This window comes from Ambystoma mexicanum, chromosome 10, assembly GCF_040938575.1.
Source record: "Ambystoma mexicanum isolate Mex_15411 chromosome 10, UKY_AmexF1_1, whole genome shotgun sequence".
NCBI classification, from domain to species: Eukaryota; Metazoa; Chordata; class Amphibia; order Caudata; family Ambystomatidae; genus Ambystoma; species Ambystoma mexicanum.
Window position 1 is genome coordinate 1,573,651,989 of NC_090932.1, and position 20,185 is coordinate 1,573,672,173.

The following is a 20,185-nucleotide window of genomic DNA, read 5'->3' on the forward strand; positions in this document are numbered from 1 at the left end:
AAGCGAAACTAACAAGAGGAGCCTTTTCTAAAATGAATGTTCCCCCAGAGGTTGAGCATCACTGCGTTGCATGTGGAGATCTTCAAATAAGAAGCTAAACACAGGAAATAAGTTCCTTAATTTTGCAAGGGCAAATGCCTCTCAAATCGGTTTTCTTTCTGTCTGATCACTATGAGGCTTGATGCAAACTTTAATCTTGACCTCAGCAAGTAACATTCACTTGGTCACAGTTCACCGACTGTTCAATTCATTACTGCTCTCATCATGCCATATTCTCTCTATAAAAAATAATTGCCATTTCTCTTCTCTACAAGTTCCAGCATTGTATGTCGGCTCCATCTTAGTTCACCAGTAGTGTTTTCGCAATATTGACTCTTAGTGTGCTAGTAATTCTATTCAGTATAGATTCCAACATCAATGTTAATTTTGTTTCTTTTAACTGGTAGTTCTGGTCACTAAAACGTCCAGCATAAAATGTTGGCTATGTCTCTTTTCCTGGCCAGTTCTGTTTACTACAAGTTCCTGCAGTCTTCAGACAGAGACACACAGAGACACACACACACACACAGACACACAGACACACACACACAGAGACACACACACACACACAGACACACAGACACACACACACAGACACACACACACACACACACACACACACACACACACTAGAATCGCCTATAGGTGCTGAAGCTTGGAACTTCTGAAAGGTGGCAGATTGGCATTTGACACCATTGCCCCCCCATTTGATCACCATTGGACTCTCAATGAAAAGCACTCAAAATGGAGAAGAAAACAAAACATAAAGGGCGAGGTAATGGTGCAGAAGTAAGATTTGGACTCCCATGGTGGCATATTTTTGGATAAAGACTTTTATCAAACAAGAAAGTTTTGAAAAAGGCCACTCTATCACTAAATGCTAAGAGGGATTTTCCCTGCCTCAAAACAGACTAGTGAAACTGTCGGGAAGTCCGAAACTAAAGAGTCTGTCACTGTCGTATCCCAAAACCTACTTCTTCCCTAACACTAATGATCTAAGAATATTGTGCCAGGATAATCTTTTCTTTAAAATAAAAAACGAGCGTCTTTGGAGATTTCAATCAACAGAAAACTTCCCATTTTCTATGGTAATAAAGTGATGCAAAATAATGTCTCCAAAATCTAAGCTTCCAAGGCTAGGGTTGCGCTCCTTTCCCCTAGACGTCTTGTTATCCTTGGTTTCTGAATAATACACAAAATAACTCTTGCCTTCACAGTTCTTATTCCACAACAGCTTTGCACACCAAGCATATGACATCATTTCCAGGGACCTTGACCCTCTGGTTCACAGTCTCTTATAATGGTGCGAGTCCCAGACTTGCAAAAGTGGCTTAGCTCTCCATCCTGCCAAGCCAACGGATTCTCCAAAATAGTCTGTTTCCTTTCATAGGGTCTGTGAAGGCATCATGAAGTAAGACACAGACAACAGATTCTCTTTTTTTAAATGAAGGTTTTATTTCAGGATTGAGTAAGGCCTAACTTGCCCTCTGCTAAGTCAAGGTGGGATTTCCCTACCTAAAGATAGTCGGTGTCATAAAGTTCACCTAAAAAGTCTGTGTCCAAAACCTATGCTTGTCCTCACAACTAAATCTATACTATGTGTAGTGATGTAAGCAACCAAATAAACAGTCTTCAAAATAAAGTTCTGAGCTTCTTCCAGCTCCTGGCTTACTTTCAGCGTCCTCTTCCCCAAGTTCAAAACAGTTCCACAAAAAGGCCTCAGGGTTTTCATTCCCCAAGTTCAACACAGTTCAAAGTTAATTCAACTTTCTCAGCTTTCAATACTGATTCAAAATCCACTTTGTAATCTTTCAGGCTTTTCAACCATTCACTTGACTTACTCTTCTCTTTAGTCACTAACAATGATTAAGCAAAACAACGTCAACCTCTTGATTTTCCTTGATTTACTCCAAGTAGGGGTTACTCGGTCTAGGCGCAGTTGTCGTACCACACGGTCCACCCATCACAGGCCACACAACCGATAACCCTTGGTACTTTGTAATGTTCATTGATTCTCATAGCACTTCCTTGCCAACATAGGTTTCCTCTCTTCACCCGAGACATTAGTCCATCTGTACTCTTGCTTCTCCTTGGCAGTCTTGACCCTGCCAACACGTGACTTTCACACAATTCACTGTGTGGTGTTTATTGTCACCACCTTGCTTTCACACTATCCAATAGTGCTCATCATTTGCCCTTCACTTGGTTCACAAACTCTCCTTACTGGTTGTCACTTGGCTTTGTACTTTCACATTGTTCATAAATGTGTTTTTCCTTATTTTCACTTTGTTCGTAAATACATATCACAATCTTTCCACGCGTGCATTATTTGCATAGCTTTTCTTTAGTTCGGTATTCAATAACTAATTACTTTGCAGCTTGTTCGGTATTCAATGTTGTCCATTTGATCTCCAGACCCATTCACTACATGCTTTCACTTTATCGGCATCTTCCTTTGCCCACACCAAGCCCCTGGAGCGCCCTGGCATGAGTGTTCTCTCCCAGTCACTGAACGGTGTACGGTCACCCCTCCGGGTGCTTTCACATTCCTCTTCTGCTTTCACTCGCTCCCCTCTCTCTCCCAAACCTTCTTGCTGCTTCCTGCGGCGTAGTGGAGATTTCTGTGTCCCCAAGCTGGGGACACGCGGCTCAGGGCTCTGCAGTGCTCTCTACCCTCTTGCGGCCCGCTCTGGCCTCTCGGCATTCTTCTCGCTCTCCTATAGCAGTCAGCATACTTTTCACCGGCCCCTCTCCAGCCTGCTCCATGTCGTCCTGGCTTCCCAGGTGGTTCCCTTTCTCCGGGCAGGTCTTTTCTTTTCATCCTTTTTATACGTACCTGTAGCCTCTCAAGTCTCTTTGCTTGACCACAACTATTTCTGTCCATGGGTAGTGTTCCATAGTCCTGTTCCTCGTCCCAGTACCAAAGTTATGTGCACAGATGGAAGTGTCCATTACTCTAAGTTGCCCCTTCCTTGTCCCAGTCTTAAAGGGATATGAATGTCGAACAGTTGAGTGTGCGACAGTGGGGAAGATTGGTAATACCCTACAAAAGGTCGGGGAGGGGAGGATGTCTTGAAAGAGGAATACCATGCCTCACCCAAAGGCATCTTTCCTCCACTCCTTGAGGTCCTACAACCAGCTGATCCTCCCTTGCACATCCACCTGAAACGAAGACCCAAGCGGAATATATGGGAGGATGCCCTTATGTTCCTCACAGGTCCCAGACACTTTTGACTTCAAACTTTGGTTTCTAATATGGGTGCGGGTGCCAGACTCAAAAAGGTGTGTTGTATCTGCTTGATTCACTCTCCTGTATACAACTCGTTCAGGGTCCTAAACCCTCTGTGTCTTCTTTCTTAAAGGTTATGGCGGTTCCCAGGCAGCTACATCCCTCTGCGAGGTTCGTGTAGCGTTCAGGCTTCGAAGGGGGTCTGTAGCGGCTTGGCAGGACTCAGATGCATTTCGGCTGAGCGTTCCCTTGTTTGTGCCTTTTCTCCTTTTCTTGGGACGCCTGAATGACTTGCTCAGCGGCAACCCAGGTAATCCCCCTTCTGGCGGATCACATTCAGTTCTCCAGTTCGTCCCAGCGTGCTTTCCCTTGCGACTCGCATCTGCTGCTTTCCTGCACTGATTCAGTTGTCCCTCCTTAGAGGAACTCTCTCTCGCGTCTCATCCCCAGCTGAGCTTGATCCACTTTGAAACTCCTGCAGGGGATTGATGTACTGCTCTGCGCCATAGGAATCAAGAAGCTAGACTGCTTGTTTTGCTTCTCACAAGTGATCTCTGGACTTGCTGCTATCCTCTTCGTCCCAGTACCATCCTTAAAGTTGTACACCTGATATTTGTAGTTTCTGGCTCTTTAGTGTTATATAACTTGAGGCGAACTGGGTTGACGATAAAACATCAGTACTATTTTGAAAGGAGGGAGGAGGGTTTAGAGTTGTACAAGGGTTTGGAGGTATTGATGTAGGGGAATACTGCGTTCTCTGGTGGCTGTCGTCCCCAATTCCATAGGGGGGGGGGGGGATTCCTTCCCTACGAGATCCTCCCTCGGTACACCATGCCGAGGGGGATTATTGTACTGTGGACGCACCGCCCTGGCCCCATGGAAAAGGTCTCCCCCTAAGGAAGAAGGGACGACATCCTCAGATTCGTCCCAGTGTACAGTCATTGAGGTGAGAAACTAACACAGCTTTCTGTATTCCATGAAAGCGCTGCATACTAGGGAAATAAGGTCATTTCATGGATATGCATTGTAGAATGTTGGAACCATTCCTTAATAGGAGTAGTCATTTAGGAATGGACTTTAAATCTAAGCTTGGCCACTGAAGTGCAAAAAGTGATTTTGCAGGTTAAGACTCCATCATAGTTTGCTTTCTGAAGGAGGTAGATGAGGAGAATGTCCAATAGGTAGCTAGACCAGCACTGAAGAAATAAGCCAAATAGAAAGAAAATAAACAAATAGGGATAGAATACCAATTGTTAAGCTAGAACAGGGGACTGCAACATTTGGCTCTCCGGATGTTTTGAACTATAACTCCATCAACTTTAGTGAGCACGGTCTGCAGTGAGGGGTCATGGGTGTCATAGGCCAAAACATCTGGAGAGCTGCAGGTTGCAGACCCCTGGGCTAGGAGGAGAGAATGGCAGTGTTGCTACAGAACAGTGGTGTGAGCTGGGGACATGTGAAGGGGGGGCTTTTAAAAGTTGGAGCCTTCTGGCGCATCTAAAATTCATACACTGCAATCACATCAAGATCCTCTTACCATGTTTGACAAGGTTCACGACAGCCTCCCATCACGGTTTGCACTTGACAGTAAATCCGAGTGGATCTAAGGGGTACAGCGACAGGAAATTGTTACAGGTGCACTAACTGAGCAGTTCACAACTGGTTATTAAATGTACATGATAATCCTCCATTCCTCAATTGACTTACCCTCACATTATACTACATTTACTGTATTTTTTTATTTACTGTGCATTTGTAAGGTGCGTCTACAAGTAAATTGTGTTTCAAAGCACCCACAGGACAACAGGGAGGGAGCATGGGAATGAAAATTTAAAAAAAACAATGAAAGATAGAGGCACACGTGGAGAGTGAGGTTGGGGGGGATAAGTGCAGGTGTACCAGGAGGGTGGTGCTAGGGAGTGCGCAGTTGTAAGTGTCTAGGTGAATGGTTAGATGCCTATAAATAAATAAGTATAAGAATGTGGCAGCATAGGCCAGTGGGTGCCAAGGCAAGTGCTGGGAGCGGGCAGAGGCTGAAGGCGATTGGGTATGGGAGGCCAGGGCCCAAGCAGACACAAAGGCCCTGGTCATCAATCTCAGAAACTGTGGGGTTTTAGCAGAGGAGGGATGAAGGGAAGGAGGAGGTGAAAAGGAAAGTCTTGAGAAGCTTCCGGAATTTGAGGCGATCCAGCTCAAGACGAGGAAGGGGGAGGCTGTTCCATAGGAGGGAGCGCTTGCTGTTTGGCGAAGCTTTCGACACACAGCAAGTTGGTGTGGGAGGAACGTAAAGATCTGGAGGGAAGTGCATTTAGTGAGAGGCAGTTGTAGATAGTGTGGTCACTGGCCCCAGACAACTTTATAGATGGTAAAGAAGGATTTGAATTTGATCCTTGCAGCAACCGGGAGCCGGGGGGAGTTTTTAGGGCTGGGGAGATGCAGTCCCTGGGTTTGAGGCCAAGGACAAGTATAGCAGCACTACTTTGGATTAGCTGGAGGGGTCATAGAGATGAAGCAGGTAGATTAAGGAAAAGGCTATTGCAGTAGTATAGCCTAGAGAGAACCAGAGCTCTAGAGACATTGAGCTACTGGGGGGGGAAGTGATGAAAGGAAGAATTCCTTTGAGTATGTAGAGTTGAAAGTGGGCCTTCTTAGCAAGGTCCAGAATGTGAGGGAGTAAAGAAAGAGGAGTCGAAGATGGACTCCCAGGTTTCTGGCTTCAGATGAAGGAGAAGGGGGAGAGTCATAGAAGATGGCCAGAGTGGGGGGAAGAAAGAGGGAGCAGGAGTCCCAATAGTAAGGATCTCAGTCTTGCTTGCGTGTAGGCAGAGATCATTGAAAGTGCGCCAGGACTGGTTGGCAGATAAGTAGTAAGGAATGATGGAGGAAGTAAGGAGAGGGTCAGAGGGAAGTTTGAAACAAAGAGTTGTGGGATGTCTGCGTAACACTGGAAGTTAGGGGAGAAGGTGGAGATTAGGTGTGCAAGTGGGGCAAGATAGGTTTTAAAGAGCCAGGGAGAGCAGTTGGAGCACTGGGGGACACCACAGGTGGACATAGAGGCGGGGGAGGAGAAAGAGCCCAGAATAACCAGGGAGGAACGGTCATTGAGGGAGGAGGTCAACCAATCCAATGCCCACTTCTGAGATACTTAAGGTGTTGTGGAGCCGTTTTATGAGGATGGAGGGGTTGACCGTATCAAATGCAGAGGAGAGATCAAGTAGAATGAGAACAGCTGGCGAGTTGGAGTCAAGAGATGCAAGCAATTCCTCACAGGTGTTCAGAAGAGCAGTTTCCGTGCCTCTGGATGCTGGGAATCCAGATTGATGGTCGTGGAGGCAGCCAACAAGTTCAGTATGCTGGGTAAGTTGGGGGAAAACCAGCTTCTCCAAGAGAGTCCCAAGGAAGGGGGTGATGGAGATGGAGCAGTAGTTGGTTAGACAAAAGGGGTCTGCCAAAGGTTTTTTCACAAGGGGGCCCACAAGGGAGTGCTTGAGGGAGCAGGGGAAAGATCCAGTAGCAAAGGAGTGGTTGCAGAAATCAGCAAGTGCAGGGGCATGAGAGCCAATGTTGTCCTTAATGGTTCTGGAACAGCAGGGGAAATCTGTTTGGAGGAGAGCTTCATGGAGCAGACAACTCTGGTGACCTCATCAGGTGCGGTAGGAGAGAATGCAGAGGGAGGATGGTAGGGCATAGGAGGCAGGGGGTGGGGTCTAGGTAGAGGGACGCAAGGGTGGTCAGAATGTCTTGCATTTTTGCAGTGAAGTGTGTGGCCAGTGTGTTGCAGAGCTCCTGACCGTGATGTACTCTGCTGAATTTGAGGAGGAGGAGGTGGTGGTGGTTAGCTGCCATCCAATGGTCGATTTCAAAGAGGCAAGATCTGGGTGGGTCTGGTAACTTGGGGATCTTGAAAACGATCTGAGTGGAATCCGTGTAGTTCTAGCAGGTTAGGTTATGAGAGTGGATAGCCTCTCCAGCCAGAGGGCTAAGGTAGAGATTGAAGAGGAGGGGGGACAAGGAGGACAAGGAGGATCCCTGTGGGACCCCTTTGGAGACATGGCAAGGGGGAGAGGAGAAGGGAGGGAGGAGCATTATTTGAGAGCGGTTAGACATGAATGAGGAGATCCATCTTGGAGCTGAACCCCTGATGCCTGGAGAGTGGAGTCTGTCCGTGAGGATGGAGTGATCGATTGTGTCAAAGCAAGCAGAGAGGTCAAGGAAAATAAGTGCTGCACAGCCTTCCAAATCTGCCGTTCTTTTCAGGTCATCCCAAATGGAGACGAGGGAGGATGTTATTCCTCAGCGGGTCCAATTTCAGATAAGACAGGGACAAGCTGGCTGTTGGACTAGGTGCATTGGAAGAGCTGCGTGTGTTTGTGCAGTCTAAGAGTTTGGCAATGAAGCGGGTTTTTGAGATCGGACAGTAGTTGGAAGGAAGGAGGGAGGGGATGAAGGGTGTGCTTTTTAAGAAGAGGCTTAATGTGGGAGGGTTTGAAGTCATCTGGAAAGATGCCTGAGTAAGTGAATGGTTCTTGCAACGCAGCCTGCACAGATTGAATATATGATGTTCTTAAGAAGTGAGGGGCAGAAGAGGGATCTCCAGGAGAACCAAAGGACGGCTTTGGGATAGTAGTTTCAGGAAATCAGGATGAGAAATGGGAGCGAAGGAGGAGAGGACAGGGAGTGTGGGCAGAGGTTCAGCAGGGACAGGACGAGGTGAAGAGGGGGGGATAGAAGGTGCTAATGTGGGGATGATGGAGCAGGGTCTTTCAATAGCGATATTGAAAAAGTGGTCTGACAGGGCATCACAGATTGTTTGGGAGTGGGGGGAGGGGGGGACAGCTTGGATTCTTGAATTCTGCTGTGATTCTGTGGATTTCCTTGCTAGGATTGTGGGCGTTGGCTAATCGTTTTCCACAGTAGGATCTTTTTTCTTCCACAATTTTAATCCTATAGGACCTGATCAGTCTGGCATAAGTGGCTCAATTTGGAGGCAAGGGGTTGGTCCGTCCAGTGCGCACTAGGCGATGCTTGTGGGGTTTTGATGAATTTGCGGGAGGGTATGTATCACTTTAGATTCGGGCCTATCTCCGGGAGGTGGATATGGTCTGTGTGAGAGGGATGTGGTAATTGGACAGCCATTGGTAGAAAAGGTCCATAGAGAGAGGTCTTTCATGCAGGGAGAGGGCTGGGAGGGAGAGCATAGAAGGGAATTGCCCTGGTATCGGACCCCGTTGTTCCAACAAAACAAACCCCTCTACACTGTATCCAGCAGAAACTACCACAAAGTTCGACAAGGAGACTTGGAATGCTGCATGGTTAAACGTATGCAATCCACGTCTGATCAGGACTCCCTGGATAATCTAGTCCTGTAATTTGATAGTGTTTACCGACCTATTAGATTGCATAGCACTGGTAATATCCAAGGGTTCCATGTGTTAAAAATGCGGCAAAAATGCTGTGGTTTTGCCGCCGCAATCCATGTAAAGGATGCAGGGGGACACCACTGCAACCCCCGGACCAATTATACCATTTAAGGGGAGCAGGGGACACCCCCGCAACCCCCACTGTCCTTAAATGGTATAATGGGATACACCTTTACTGGGTCAAACCACAGCATTTTTGCCACGATTTATTGTATAGGCGACATTTTTGCCAAGATTTTATCACTGCATACCAATCCAAGACTGTTATGGAAAGGTTGAATGACCAGAAGTGGTTCTCTAAAGCACTACAGGAGCATCAAAAGGGAGAAGAGGAAAGCAGAACGAATTTGGGTGAAGGATCAGTCTCCGGTTAATAGAGAAAAATGGAAAACCCTGGGAAAATTGTATCGAACAGAGATTTTGCATGCAAAAAAAAAAACAAATTGTCCAGGCTGAAAATGACTCCAAGAACCTCTTTCAGATCCTTTGGGAACTTGAAAAACCGAAGGCAATGTTGCATCAGTTTTCCTCCACCACGCTGGATTGTGAAGCAATTCAGAAAGCCTTTGCCCATAAAATAACTGTAGCACAATCCCATATTGTGGACAAGTTAGGTAGAATGGAGCTCACTGCCCCTCTCTCTAATGATAAGGAATCAACCCAGCCCGATAAACCCGTCTTTAGCTTCAATAGCAGCTCGACAGAGACCCTGACCAACATAATGAAAAAAATTAGACATACTACCTGTGTGGGGGGAACCCTAAAATCAGTTTTGCTAATAAGGAAATTATTTTTCCTTCCCTTTTACATCTTACTAATGGCAGCTTCAGAGAAAGCTGTGTTCCTAAAGCTCTGAAGGTCACGGTAACCCTATTTGCTAAAAATATTTTTTAAACCAGGACTGGATCACAAAGCCCATTTTAACTTCAGACTCATCCCCAATGGCCATTTTCTGCTAAAGGTGCTGGATAAAGTGGCCACATGCCAATTCCAGGATTTCCTGTAAGTATCTGGAGCCTTAAACCTACCGCAGTCAGGTTTCAGAGCCTGCTATGGAACAGAGAGTGCATTACTTAATATGCAATCGGAAATGCTCCAGATTATGGATAATGGCAAGGCGGGCTGCTGATATTGTTAGATCTGTCAGCAGCCTTTGACCTAGTCTACCATGATAGGTAGACTAGGGGGCCTGACAACGGCTGGCATTTATTCCACACAGGCAGTTGCCTGGATTAGATCTTTTTTGAACGGACGTGTCTAGGATCGTCTGGGGTAATGCCTGCTCGCCTGATGATTCACTTAAATGCCGTGTGCCACACTTTTTAACGTTTTCTGTTACTCTGACACCTCTCGGAAGGTCTGGGTGTGCATTTCACTAATTATGCCGATGATACTCAGCTCGTCTTTGTTCTGAGCTGCAATTACATAGAAGATGCTGAGAGGTTAAATAAGGTTTACACTAGAATACAGAACTGGATGACCAATAATGGTATGTGCCTGAATGCCACCAAAACTGAGCTTATGCAATTTGGCTCGTCCCAAGCCAGAGCAAAACAGGACCGTCAGTATGCAGGTTTTATTATTGAAAAGCATCTTAAGGCAGTTGGTAAAGTTAAGACACTGGGTGTCACGTTTGAAACATCCGTGAGCCTAGATGCCCCTATTGTAAATGTCACAAACTAAGCCAATACTTTGTTAGGCTTCTGACATTACGTTTCAGAGGCTAACTGTGCCACTCAGGTACGCGCCCCGATAATGTCTAGGATTGATTATTGCAATGCGCTGATGATCGGGGTTCGTAAAAATGCCCTAAAACGCATGCAGGTACTTCAAAAGGATGCCGTACGGATTGTCAAAAACATACACAGGCAAGAGCCCATCTCCGCCCACAGGAAGAATCTGCATTGGCTACTGGTGGAAGCACGCATCCATTTTAAGGCCGATGACATTAGTTCATAAATGCCTTTATGGCCAGGCCCCTGGGTACCTGAAAGCTTGTATTAAGATTTACTGCTCGGAAAGAACTACCATATCAAGCAACAGGGCCTGCCTGTCTGCTCCTAGGAGCAAAAGAGTAAGAGGTTTGGGCAGGTCTTTTACTGTTCAGGCCGCCAAGCGATGCAATAAACTCCCGAAAGCTCTGCGTGTGGAAGAAAATCTGTTGAGCTTCAGGTAAAAGTTGAAAACCTCCCTCTTTGAGTAATCAGAGATAGAAGTTTATTCTACCTCCAAGCCCTCTGTCCTTCTCTATTCTGCTTTGCTTCCATCGCTTTCTTCAGCACCCTGATGCCTGCGGGCTCCGGCGCATTACAAGTAAACAAATAAATATAATGGCCTTGTTCCAGAAGGGAACAGGGGAGAGAAAGGTGGAGTTGGTGAGGTTTGGGGGGACAGTCGGCTGGGGAAGAGGTCAAGAGAGTAAAGAAGATGGTGGAGTGATCAGTCCAAAGCAGTGGACGGGGAGGCAGAGCAGAGATAAAGTCGGTAGAGCTGAATAAAGTATCAAGGGTGTGTTCTGATGTGGGAGTGTGGTATGAAATCAGTTGGGTCATGGTGACAGCTTCCATGTCATCGGTGAGTGGGAAGGTCAGAGGGTGGGAGGGAACATCAAACCAAATGTTGAAGTCTCCTAATATGGTGAGGGATGAGTGTGGTACCAGGATGGCTGGTAGGCAGTGCGCTTAGGGTGTCTGCAAAATTTCTATTGAAGCCAGGAGATCTGTACAGGAGTAAGAAACTGTGGGTGACAGAGAGAGAGATTTGAATTTGTACTAGCAATGATTCACAGTCAGTGTTGCAGGATTGTTTCTGGGATCGTACAAATGAGAGGCGTTTGTACAGGATAGCTAATCCTCCAGCTCTGCTTGACCCAATGTGTACACTGAGAGAGTAACCTGGGACGGGGAAGTGTGTGACCGTTTCGAAGTAGTCTGAGCACCTAGTTTCAGTGATGAAGAGGATGTCTGGGTTCTCAGACAGATCTGGCGTTGATCAGGATGCAAGAGAGCAGCAAGTAGGGTTTGTAGGGAGGGTAGGTGTGGTCATGCGACTAGGAATGGGTGTACGAGGATGGAGGGTGCTGGATATGGAAACCTCTAGTTAGAATCCCAAAGGGTGGTCGGGTGGGTAGAGGTGTGCACAGTGGTGGAGGGAAGGGTGATGATATGAGGGGCAAGGGATAGGTCTAGAAATGGAGGGCAGGGGTGCTTGTGAAGGGTGGTACTTTCCAACGGGGGGTGGCAGGGTTGGAGGTCTATCCGAGAGGGGGCAGAGGGGTGTGCTAGTGTAGGAATAGAGGGGAGTGGGAGAGGAGGGTGAGCTGATGGGTAGGAAGAGGGGAGAGGGGAGGTACTGAGAGGGGTGGAGTGGGTAGAAGACTAGTAGGGTTGGGAGAGTTTGGAGGGGACATGATGTAATATTGGACAGGGTTGGGAGTTGAGGGGTTCAGGGGGGAGCAAGATGGTGTATGGGAGGGGGGTATGGAGGGGTCTTGGCCGGAGCTAGGGTGAAGAATGGGGGTGCGATGTCCTGCAGTGGATGCAACCTTTGTGTTTAGGGGGGTGTCTGGGAGCCAATGGGGTGTGAGTGTAGGATGGGCTATTGAATGCAGTGTGTTAGCCAGAGGAACCCAAGATGCACTTAGGGGAGATATGAGGAGGTTGTAAGGCAGAGGGAGGAGGGGAGTTGGGTAGCGTGGGGTCAAAGGGGGCAGGTGGTGGGCGTCCATGGGAGTTATACAAGGAAGAGGTGATGAAGGAAGGCGAGGAGGAGTAGAGTGGCAGGGAGGGCCAAAGGTCTGGTTTCTGGATCGCCAACGTGCAGCTCTATTCTGAGATGTGTGAGGCACGCTTAGGGAAGGAAAATGCGAGTTTTGGAGGAGGGTGCAAAGTGAAGGGAAGAGGAGTGTTGGTTAGAGTAGGGTGGATGGGGTGAGTGGTGTGTGCGTGTAGATGGGTTAAAAGGGGAAGAGGCTGATGCAAGAGGGGGAGTAGAGAAGCAGAGAGGGCCAAAAGGTGTGGTTTCCGGGGCGCCAACGTGCAGCTCTTTTCTGGGATGTGTGAGGCATGATGGAAGGTATTGCCTCAGGGATTTGTATAGACTAGGTAACACCTGGAGGTAGGAGTTGTGTGGGTGTAATTAGACCTGGAAAAGGGTCAGAGGGAAGCAGGTGTGAAGCACAGATAGGGATGGAGAGGAGTTTAGAGATGGCAGTGGTAGGAAGTACGAAGGGGCGGAACAGTGGCCATAAGGGTGTTGCTAGGAGTTCACGTTCGTTGTGGTACTGAAAACTGCTAGAGTTCAGAGTAGGACAAGGACACAGCTAGATTCAAAACATGAACAGTGCCTGAAAAATGCAGATGGATTAAAAATATATGCAGAACCTATAATTCAGAGAGATTCAGAATATATGCAGTACCTACAATGCAGTTTGATTCAAGATTAATGAGGTACCTACAATGCAGCCGATTAAAAAAATAAAGAGGAACCTACAATGAAGCTAGTTTCAAGATATATGCAGTACCTACAATGCAGCGAGGATCAGACTAAATGTGGTGCCTAAATGCAGCTGAATTCAATAAAATGCAATTCCTAAAGCCTACCGGGATTCGGAAAAAAGTAAAAAATGTAGGGTATCCCAGATTCAACAGAGGCTATATAGCGTTATTCGCTTATATGGATAGAGAACGTATGGTAATACTTCACCTAGATATAGCGGAGGCTAACTATACTTTGCAACCTCTGATAAGCAGTGGCAGTAATGTGAAATCTACAGAGGCTCTATTGTAGCAATTCATCCAGATTTGGCAGAGGCTACATTTGAGAAAACTTGCCCAGATTAAACTTACGAGGGGGTACAAGTGTAGTGGAAATTGGGCCTGTGGTCAACCAGAGAGCCTTGCAGTGTACATTAAAATGACAAATCCGGCATACAGTGAAGTACAATGTGATGTTAGGTTCTGGTGTTAGTAGTATATAAAGTGGCAGGTGTTTCTGGGGTACAGTAATGGCTGTATTCCTCACCCTTACCACCTTACTTGGTTATGGCTGCAGACGCCAACGTCAAAGGGTGTCTATGGGCTAACAGGGGCAAACAGAGAACTGGAGCTGCCCAGAGAGGAGCTTCCCTTTGCAGTAGCCCTTTGCTGGCTGCTTGGGTATGGTTGCGCTGGGAGAGACTCTGACCAATACGGGACCGGGAGGGCAGGCAGAGGAGCTGGAAGTGGAGAAGGAATAAACAAATACAGCACAAAACAAACTAAGAAGAATCCAAACGAAAAATAAATAATCAAATCACGCACTAATCACACAGGACTGCTTGGAGAGCTGCGAGCAAATGGTGACAGTGACAAACTACCAGTGCTTTCTGTAGAATGGTGCATGTCACCATAAGCACACTTCCTATTTGGTGCAATGCTGCCACCCAAAAGGCTAGCCATGCACAGTGCCATGCACTGCAAACAAACATCCTCATACTCGCCAGCAACGTCGAATACCACACAAATGTTGCTCATCTTCATAAAAGCTTCTCACCAATGCGAGTGTACTAGTAAACATTGCAAGCCTTGTATTTGACATGTAAATGAGACAGAAAGAGGAAGAAATAGGCAATAGGTGAAGCACAGTAACTAGCAGGAAAGGACGTCAGTGTAAACATATCTCTTGTAATAGGCTCACTTCGGTAGGTGAAACTTAGTTTATTCCAGGTTGAAGAAGTGAAAAGACATTGCTGGCAGGCGGTATTCGCCAAATATGATATTTTGTGACAGGAAAGAAGGTTGGTCTTTTATTGAAAAGGATGACTGGCAAGGATTTCTGTATGATTTCACTAGAAAACTCACAGATAACTGGAAGAATGTTAAGCATGTTATGTTATGTTACTTTGCATTTATATAGCGCCTTATGTACCATTGGTATGGTCTGAAGGCGCTGGTAGGTTGAACGCCCTTGGGAACCGAAGTTCAAGTCAGTAGAGAGAGTCAAAGGTGCGTGTGAGCACCAGATATGACGGATATGCGTGCAGCTGATGTGGCATTCGTGTAATAGCTGCTTCTTAGCGGTAGGTGTGGTGGTTGAGAGATCAAGAGTATGTGTTCGTTCTGGCAGGATTTATCCAGACCGACTGTGGCTGCGTTAGGCCTGAAGAGAAAGCATGGCTGGGGGGTGAGTAGCCAGCAGTGTTTAGTTAGAGTGATGGGGAGTATGAGGCGGATGTTGGTATGAGAACAGCTATACCAAATGGAGTCATAGTATCTCTGTGTTCTAGTTGAATGGTGGTGTAAAGAAGAGAGTAAGCGTGGTGATGTGATATGACGGCTTACAGGCTCTTTCAAACGTTCCGTGCATTCCAGACCATTCCATGTAAGTCACGCAATTACAATCACTCCGGTCCGCTCCATGCACTCCGGTCCGCTCCACACACCCCAATCCGTTCCATGTCCACCGATCAGTTACATGTATTTCTAAGTTGTTTTATGCACTCTATCCACGTTTTTCACCCGTACCATCCACATACCTTTCACTTATTACACCAGTATCTTCCACACACTTCATCCGTCCCATCCACATACGTCACCCGTTCCATCCACATCATCACCTGTTCCATCCACATACGTAAACCCGTTCTATCCACATACATCACCCGTTCTATCCACATACATCACCCGTTCTATCCACATACTTCACCCGTTCCGTCCGCTCTACGCACTCGTCAGCTTTATGCCATCTTGCGCTCTACGCATTCATCCGCTCTACTCACTCACCAGCTCTACGCACTCACCCGCTCTACGCACTCACCCGCTCTCACGCACCCCTCCGCTCTTATGCACTCGTCCAATCTACCCATTCATCCGTTCTTACACACTCCTCCGCTCTACACACTCTTCCGTTCTCGGCGCACCCATCCGCTCGGCGCACCCATCCGCTCCATGCACCCATCCGCCCCACGCACCCATTTGCTCGTACGCACTCATCCGCTCTATACACTCCTCCGCTCTGCACATTCATCTGTTCTATGTACCCCTGTGTTCTACACATTCCTCCGCAGTTACGCATTCATCCGCTCTACACACTCGTCTGTTCTACACACTCATCCACTCTACACTCATCCCCTCTGGACATTCATCTGCTCTGTGCTCTCCTGTGTCCTACACAGTCCTCCGCACTTACGCACTCATCCGCTCTACATACTCGTCCGCTCTACACACCATCCGCTCAACACACTCATCTGTTCAACGCATTCATCCACTCAGCGCACTCATCCGTTCCACACGCTTCATCCATTCTAACGATTTCATCCGCTCCATTCACTTCGTTCCTTCATCATGCATTATCGATTTCAGGCCATGTCACTTGTCAACCGTTCCGTGTTCTCTATCTGTTTCATGCACTACACTCGTCTCATGTACTTGAATCGTCTATTCTGTACTTTCTATTTATGCCATGCACGGTGTCAACTGTCTTTGTATTCAATTAGTCTCTTGTATTCATCTTTCCATCCCCTTCTCTTTATTCTTTTCACCCGTTTCGTTCATTTTGTCCATTGCACTCATTACATCCATTTAATTAATTTAAACCCCATTACTGTTTTCGTATGATTTTTTTTTATCCGCTTCACTGCTTTGATCTACCTTACTCGCTCTATTCGGTTTGTCCTTTTAGTTTACATTGGCGGCTATTAGTTGTCTCGCATGGATCTTGATGTTGTATTGTTATTTGTCTTATTGTTATTCAAGATCTAGTAGTTTGTTGGGTTGGTGTCATTGAGATGGTGTTAATCAGTTTGGGCTAGTTTGCGTACGGGTTGGTTTTAGGGGAAGAGCCAAGTTTTCAGTAGTTTGCGGAAACACATTGGATCTTCAGTTAGGCGGATGTGGGGTGGGAGTGCGTTCCACAGCGTGGGTGCCAAGGCTGAGGATGATGATCCGCCTAACCTGACTGAGTTTGTTTTAGATATGACTAGGAGGCCGGCTAAGCTTGATCTTAGAGTATGTGGAGGGTGATAGGGTTTTGGTTCGTCTTGAAGATATTGAGGTCCGGTTTTATGCAATGCTTGATGAGAGATACATAAGGTGTTGAAGGTCACCCTTCGGGCCACTGGAAGCAAGTACAGAGTTTTAAGGGCTGGGGCGATGTGGTCTCTCGTAGTAGCAGTTTGGCTGCAGCGTTTTGTGCTCTTTGAAGTTTATTCAGTTGGTAAACGTGGACTCCGAGGTAGAGGGGGTTAGCGTAGCCCAGTCTTGATTTAACAATCGATTGGACCGCGGAGAGTCTGTTGGGAAAGGAGAGATATGGAAAGATCCACCTTAAAACTCTTAGGCGCTAGTGGCAGGACTCTGAGACGTTGTTGACTTGACGCGAGAGTGTTAGGTCAGAGTCAAGGGTGCATCCAAGGTTTTTTACTGAGTTAGAGGTAGTGGGTGAGGAAGAACTTCAGAGTTGCTACATACCAGGATTTCAGTTTTGGAGGGGTTTAACAAGAGGTGGCTTTGGGTCATCCAGAGCTCTATGTCGAGGAGGCAGGAGGCGAGGTCAGGTCGGCGGTTGGGTTTTGAGTTCAAGAGTTTTAGAATTAGTCGAGTGTCATCAGCATAGTTGTAACACAGGATGTTGTATGAATTAATTATTGGTGGGAGGGTGATCATGTAGAGATTGAACAGGAGGGCAGATAGGCATGCTCCTTGAGGAACTCCCGTGTCAACTGGTCGGGCTTGGGAGGAATAGGAGGAGAGTATCGTTATTTGGTACCTATCTTTGAGGAATTAAGCTATCCATTTGAGAGCGGTTCCACGAATTCCTAGGGAGTGGAGGCGGTCAAGGAGGATTGAGTGATTGATTGTGTCAAAGGCAGCAGATAGGTCAAGAAGGATTAATGCGGCGCATCCCGCGGAGTCTGCTGTGATTTTAAGGTCATCCCAGATTGAGGTTAGAGTTTGTGTTTTTATCAGTTAAAAAAGTAGTAAGAATGGAAAAATGGACAGATGGTTGAATGGCAAGAACAAAATGTGAGAGAAAAAAGAAAACAGGACAAGGGAAGGAAAGAAAAAAAGGGACAGAAAACCTGCAATAGAAAATAAAGAAAAATGGAGGAAAAAACTAAGAAAACATTTTAAAAAAATTAAACAACTGAAAGACAAGGCAAGATGCAATGAGGCAAGAGATGCAGAGCAAAACAAACGAAACAATGATTGACAAAAAGAAGGAACAGTGAAAGAAGAGATAAATATTGAAAAAGAAAAGGTAAGGAGGACACAAATAAGGAAAGACAGATGGAAAGAGGGTAAACAAAATATGCAGTTAGCCCTAACAGCAGGATAATCACATAAGATATATTTATTGTGCGTGGGGAAACAAAAAGTCTTCTTGATTAAATGCAAACAATTTAAAAGCCAATATATTTCTGCTCTCTGTCCTATGCCTCACGTCCAGTCTCCAAGCAGCCCACCAAGCACCACTCTTGCGTTAAAGGTAAAAGCCCATGGATAGATATCTGTCAGGAACTCCCAAGTCCTTATCTTCTCTGCCCAGTCTCCAGCTCTCACCACAGCAGCGGGGCTCACGGAATCCAAATAAAATTGGTGTGTGTGCTGTCTCTCTAGGTCTGGATTATAGATTTAATCTGATGAATAAATGGTGACTTAAAATCGACACTACCAATCTTTCAGAAGCTAGTAGGGCACATTTAACCTTTGTACATAGCGAGGAATTTTAAAGATCGGATTTCCACAACTTCACCTATTCACCTCTTAGATCATGTGGTTTGAGAAAATCTGTTAAACAGAAAACCCAGAATGTAGCTTTCCGCTCGGCTATTCGGACGCAGCACTTAGTTACAGCCTCCATTTGACGAATAACGAATTACTGCTAGTGTATGTCCGGTCTGATTTCATCATAGTTTCAGCACACACTGTGTACAGCAATTTTTTCACTTTACAGAACTTGGCTAATCCACATGAAACATGTACATTATAATATGTTATGCTGATAGCAGTTATTTATTCAACACACAACATACAGTGCATCATGCACTTTATAATGAGTTTGTTGACAGCAATCTGAAACCATAGATTGAGGTGGCCCATTATGTCATTGTGCGTGAGGTCATATGGGCTGCCTTCATAGCACCAGAACCCTAAACATAAAAACTTGCTTTTTATGCAACGCATGCTATTGCAATTTGTACAATATAGTAGTGCTGAAAACATATTTCATTACCCATTTTAATCAAAACTTTAGTTATAAAACTTGAAAGAAAGGTTGAGTGGAACCCGTTCAGATTCAAAACCTTGATCTGCTTGTTGAATGCTTCAGCAGTGATCACTTAGCAGATAGTTATCCAGAATGGCCACTTTACTGGGACAAGTACGTTTAAGAGCGTACATGCAGAATGATAAATGAGAGAAGCTCGAAGAGGGAGACAAAGAGACAGACACAGAGAGACACAGAGAGACACAGAGAGAGAAAGAGAGAGAAAGAGAGAAAGAGAGAGAAAGAAAGAGAAAGAAAGAGAGACGGGGTGTCCAAGAATGACAACCTCTGCAAGTGTACAGAATTTTCCATCATGTTAGTCCAAACTCTCACAAAGGCATAGTGGCAGAGCAGTAGGGTTTCAGTATTAGTAGGGGGAGGAGAGCTAGTCACAGACAAGAACACACATAAAAAGTTAAGTCCATACAGTACACTTACTTTAAAACACACCTTTTATTATAAAAAAAATCAGCATCAGGCAAGTACATTATAAAGTGGACAGAAGTATTGCAAGTAATCGCAAATATACCGGTCCTCGCAAACATTTGCAATTGATCAACTCATAAACCAATCATAACCAATCAAACCTCCTCCTGCTGCTTGACAAAAACCCAGTTTTCTTCCCAACAGGAACACCAAGACTAGCTCACTCTTCTTGAAAGAGGAAACATTGAAATACCTGGACAGTAACTTCATCCAGTCCACATATTGCTTGACATATCCTCGGCATACCACATGATCATCACATGCTCCTGCAAACACTAAAATCCCAGGTGGGCATCCATGGTACTGCCCACAAATGGATAGCTACTTACCTTAATGAGCGCACCTCTGGGATACAGTTAGGCGAATTCAAATATACAAGGTTTCCTATCCAATGGGGTTGGGGAGGGGTAACTCAAATGCTGCTTATTTCCTCCTGGTTATTGAATGATAAACGCTTGGTCTGCCTGATCAATCAATATAACTGGTCATTATGGCTGTATGCAGATGACACTCCTTAAGTTCAACTAGCAGAGAGATAATCATCACCTTACTGAACTCTTACAAAAGAAATATAGGAATAGACTTAAAACCATGATCTCTTCATGAGCGTCTCCAACACCAAATTCATATTCTTCTGTATGGCAAACCCGACCACGCTGCCTTCCTCAGAGCCTTCTTTGATGGATCAAGCCCCTTGTTAGGATGCACATACAGCGTCCTAGCCAGGCAAAAAGGTTCTGACTGAGAAAGACCTATCAGAATGTCA

At 46.0% G+C, this 20,185-nt stretch overlaps 1 protein-coding gene across 6 annotated transcripts in view; it reads right to left on the reverse strand.

The window, feature by feature from the left end:
* The window catches only part of CABIN1 (calcineurin binding protein 1), a 1,968,820-nt gene that overhangs the window by 1,892,703 nt on the left and 55,932 nt on the right, over positions 1-20,185 (reverse strand). For all 6 annotated transcript variants that reach the window (XM_069619890.1, XM_069619888.1, XM_069619891.1 and 3 more), the window contains exon 2: positions 4,806-4,871. In XM_069619890.1, the coding sequence (XP_069475991.1) occupies positions 4,806-4,808 (3 nt within the window). In that variant the 5' untranslated portion in view covers positions 4,809-4,871. The remainder of the gene's footprint in view (positions 1-4,805; positions 4,872-20,185) is intronic.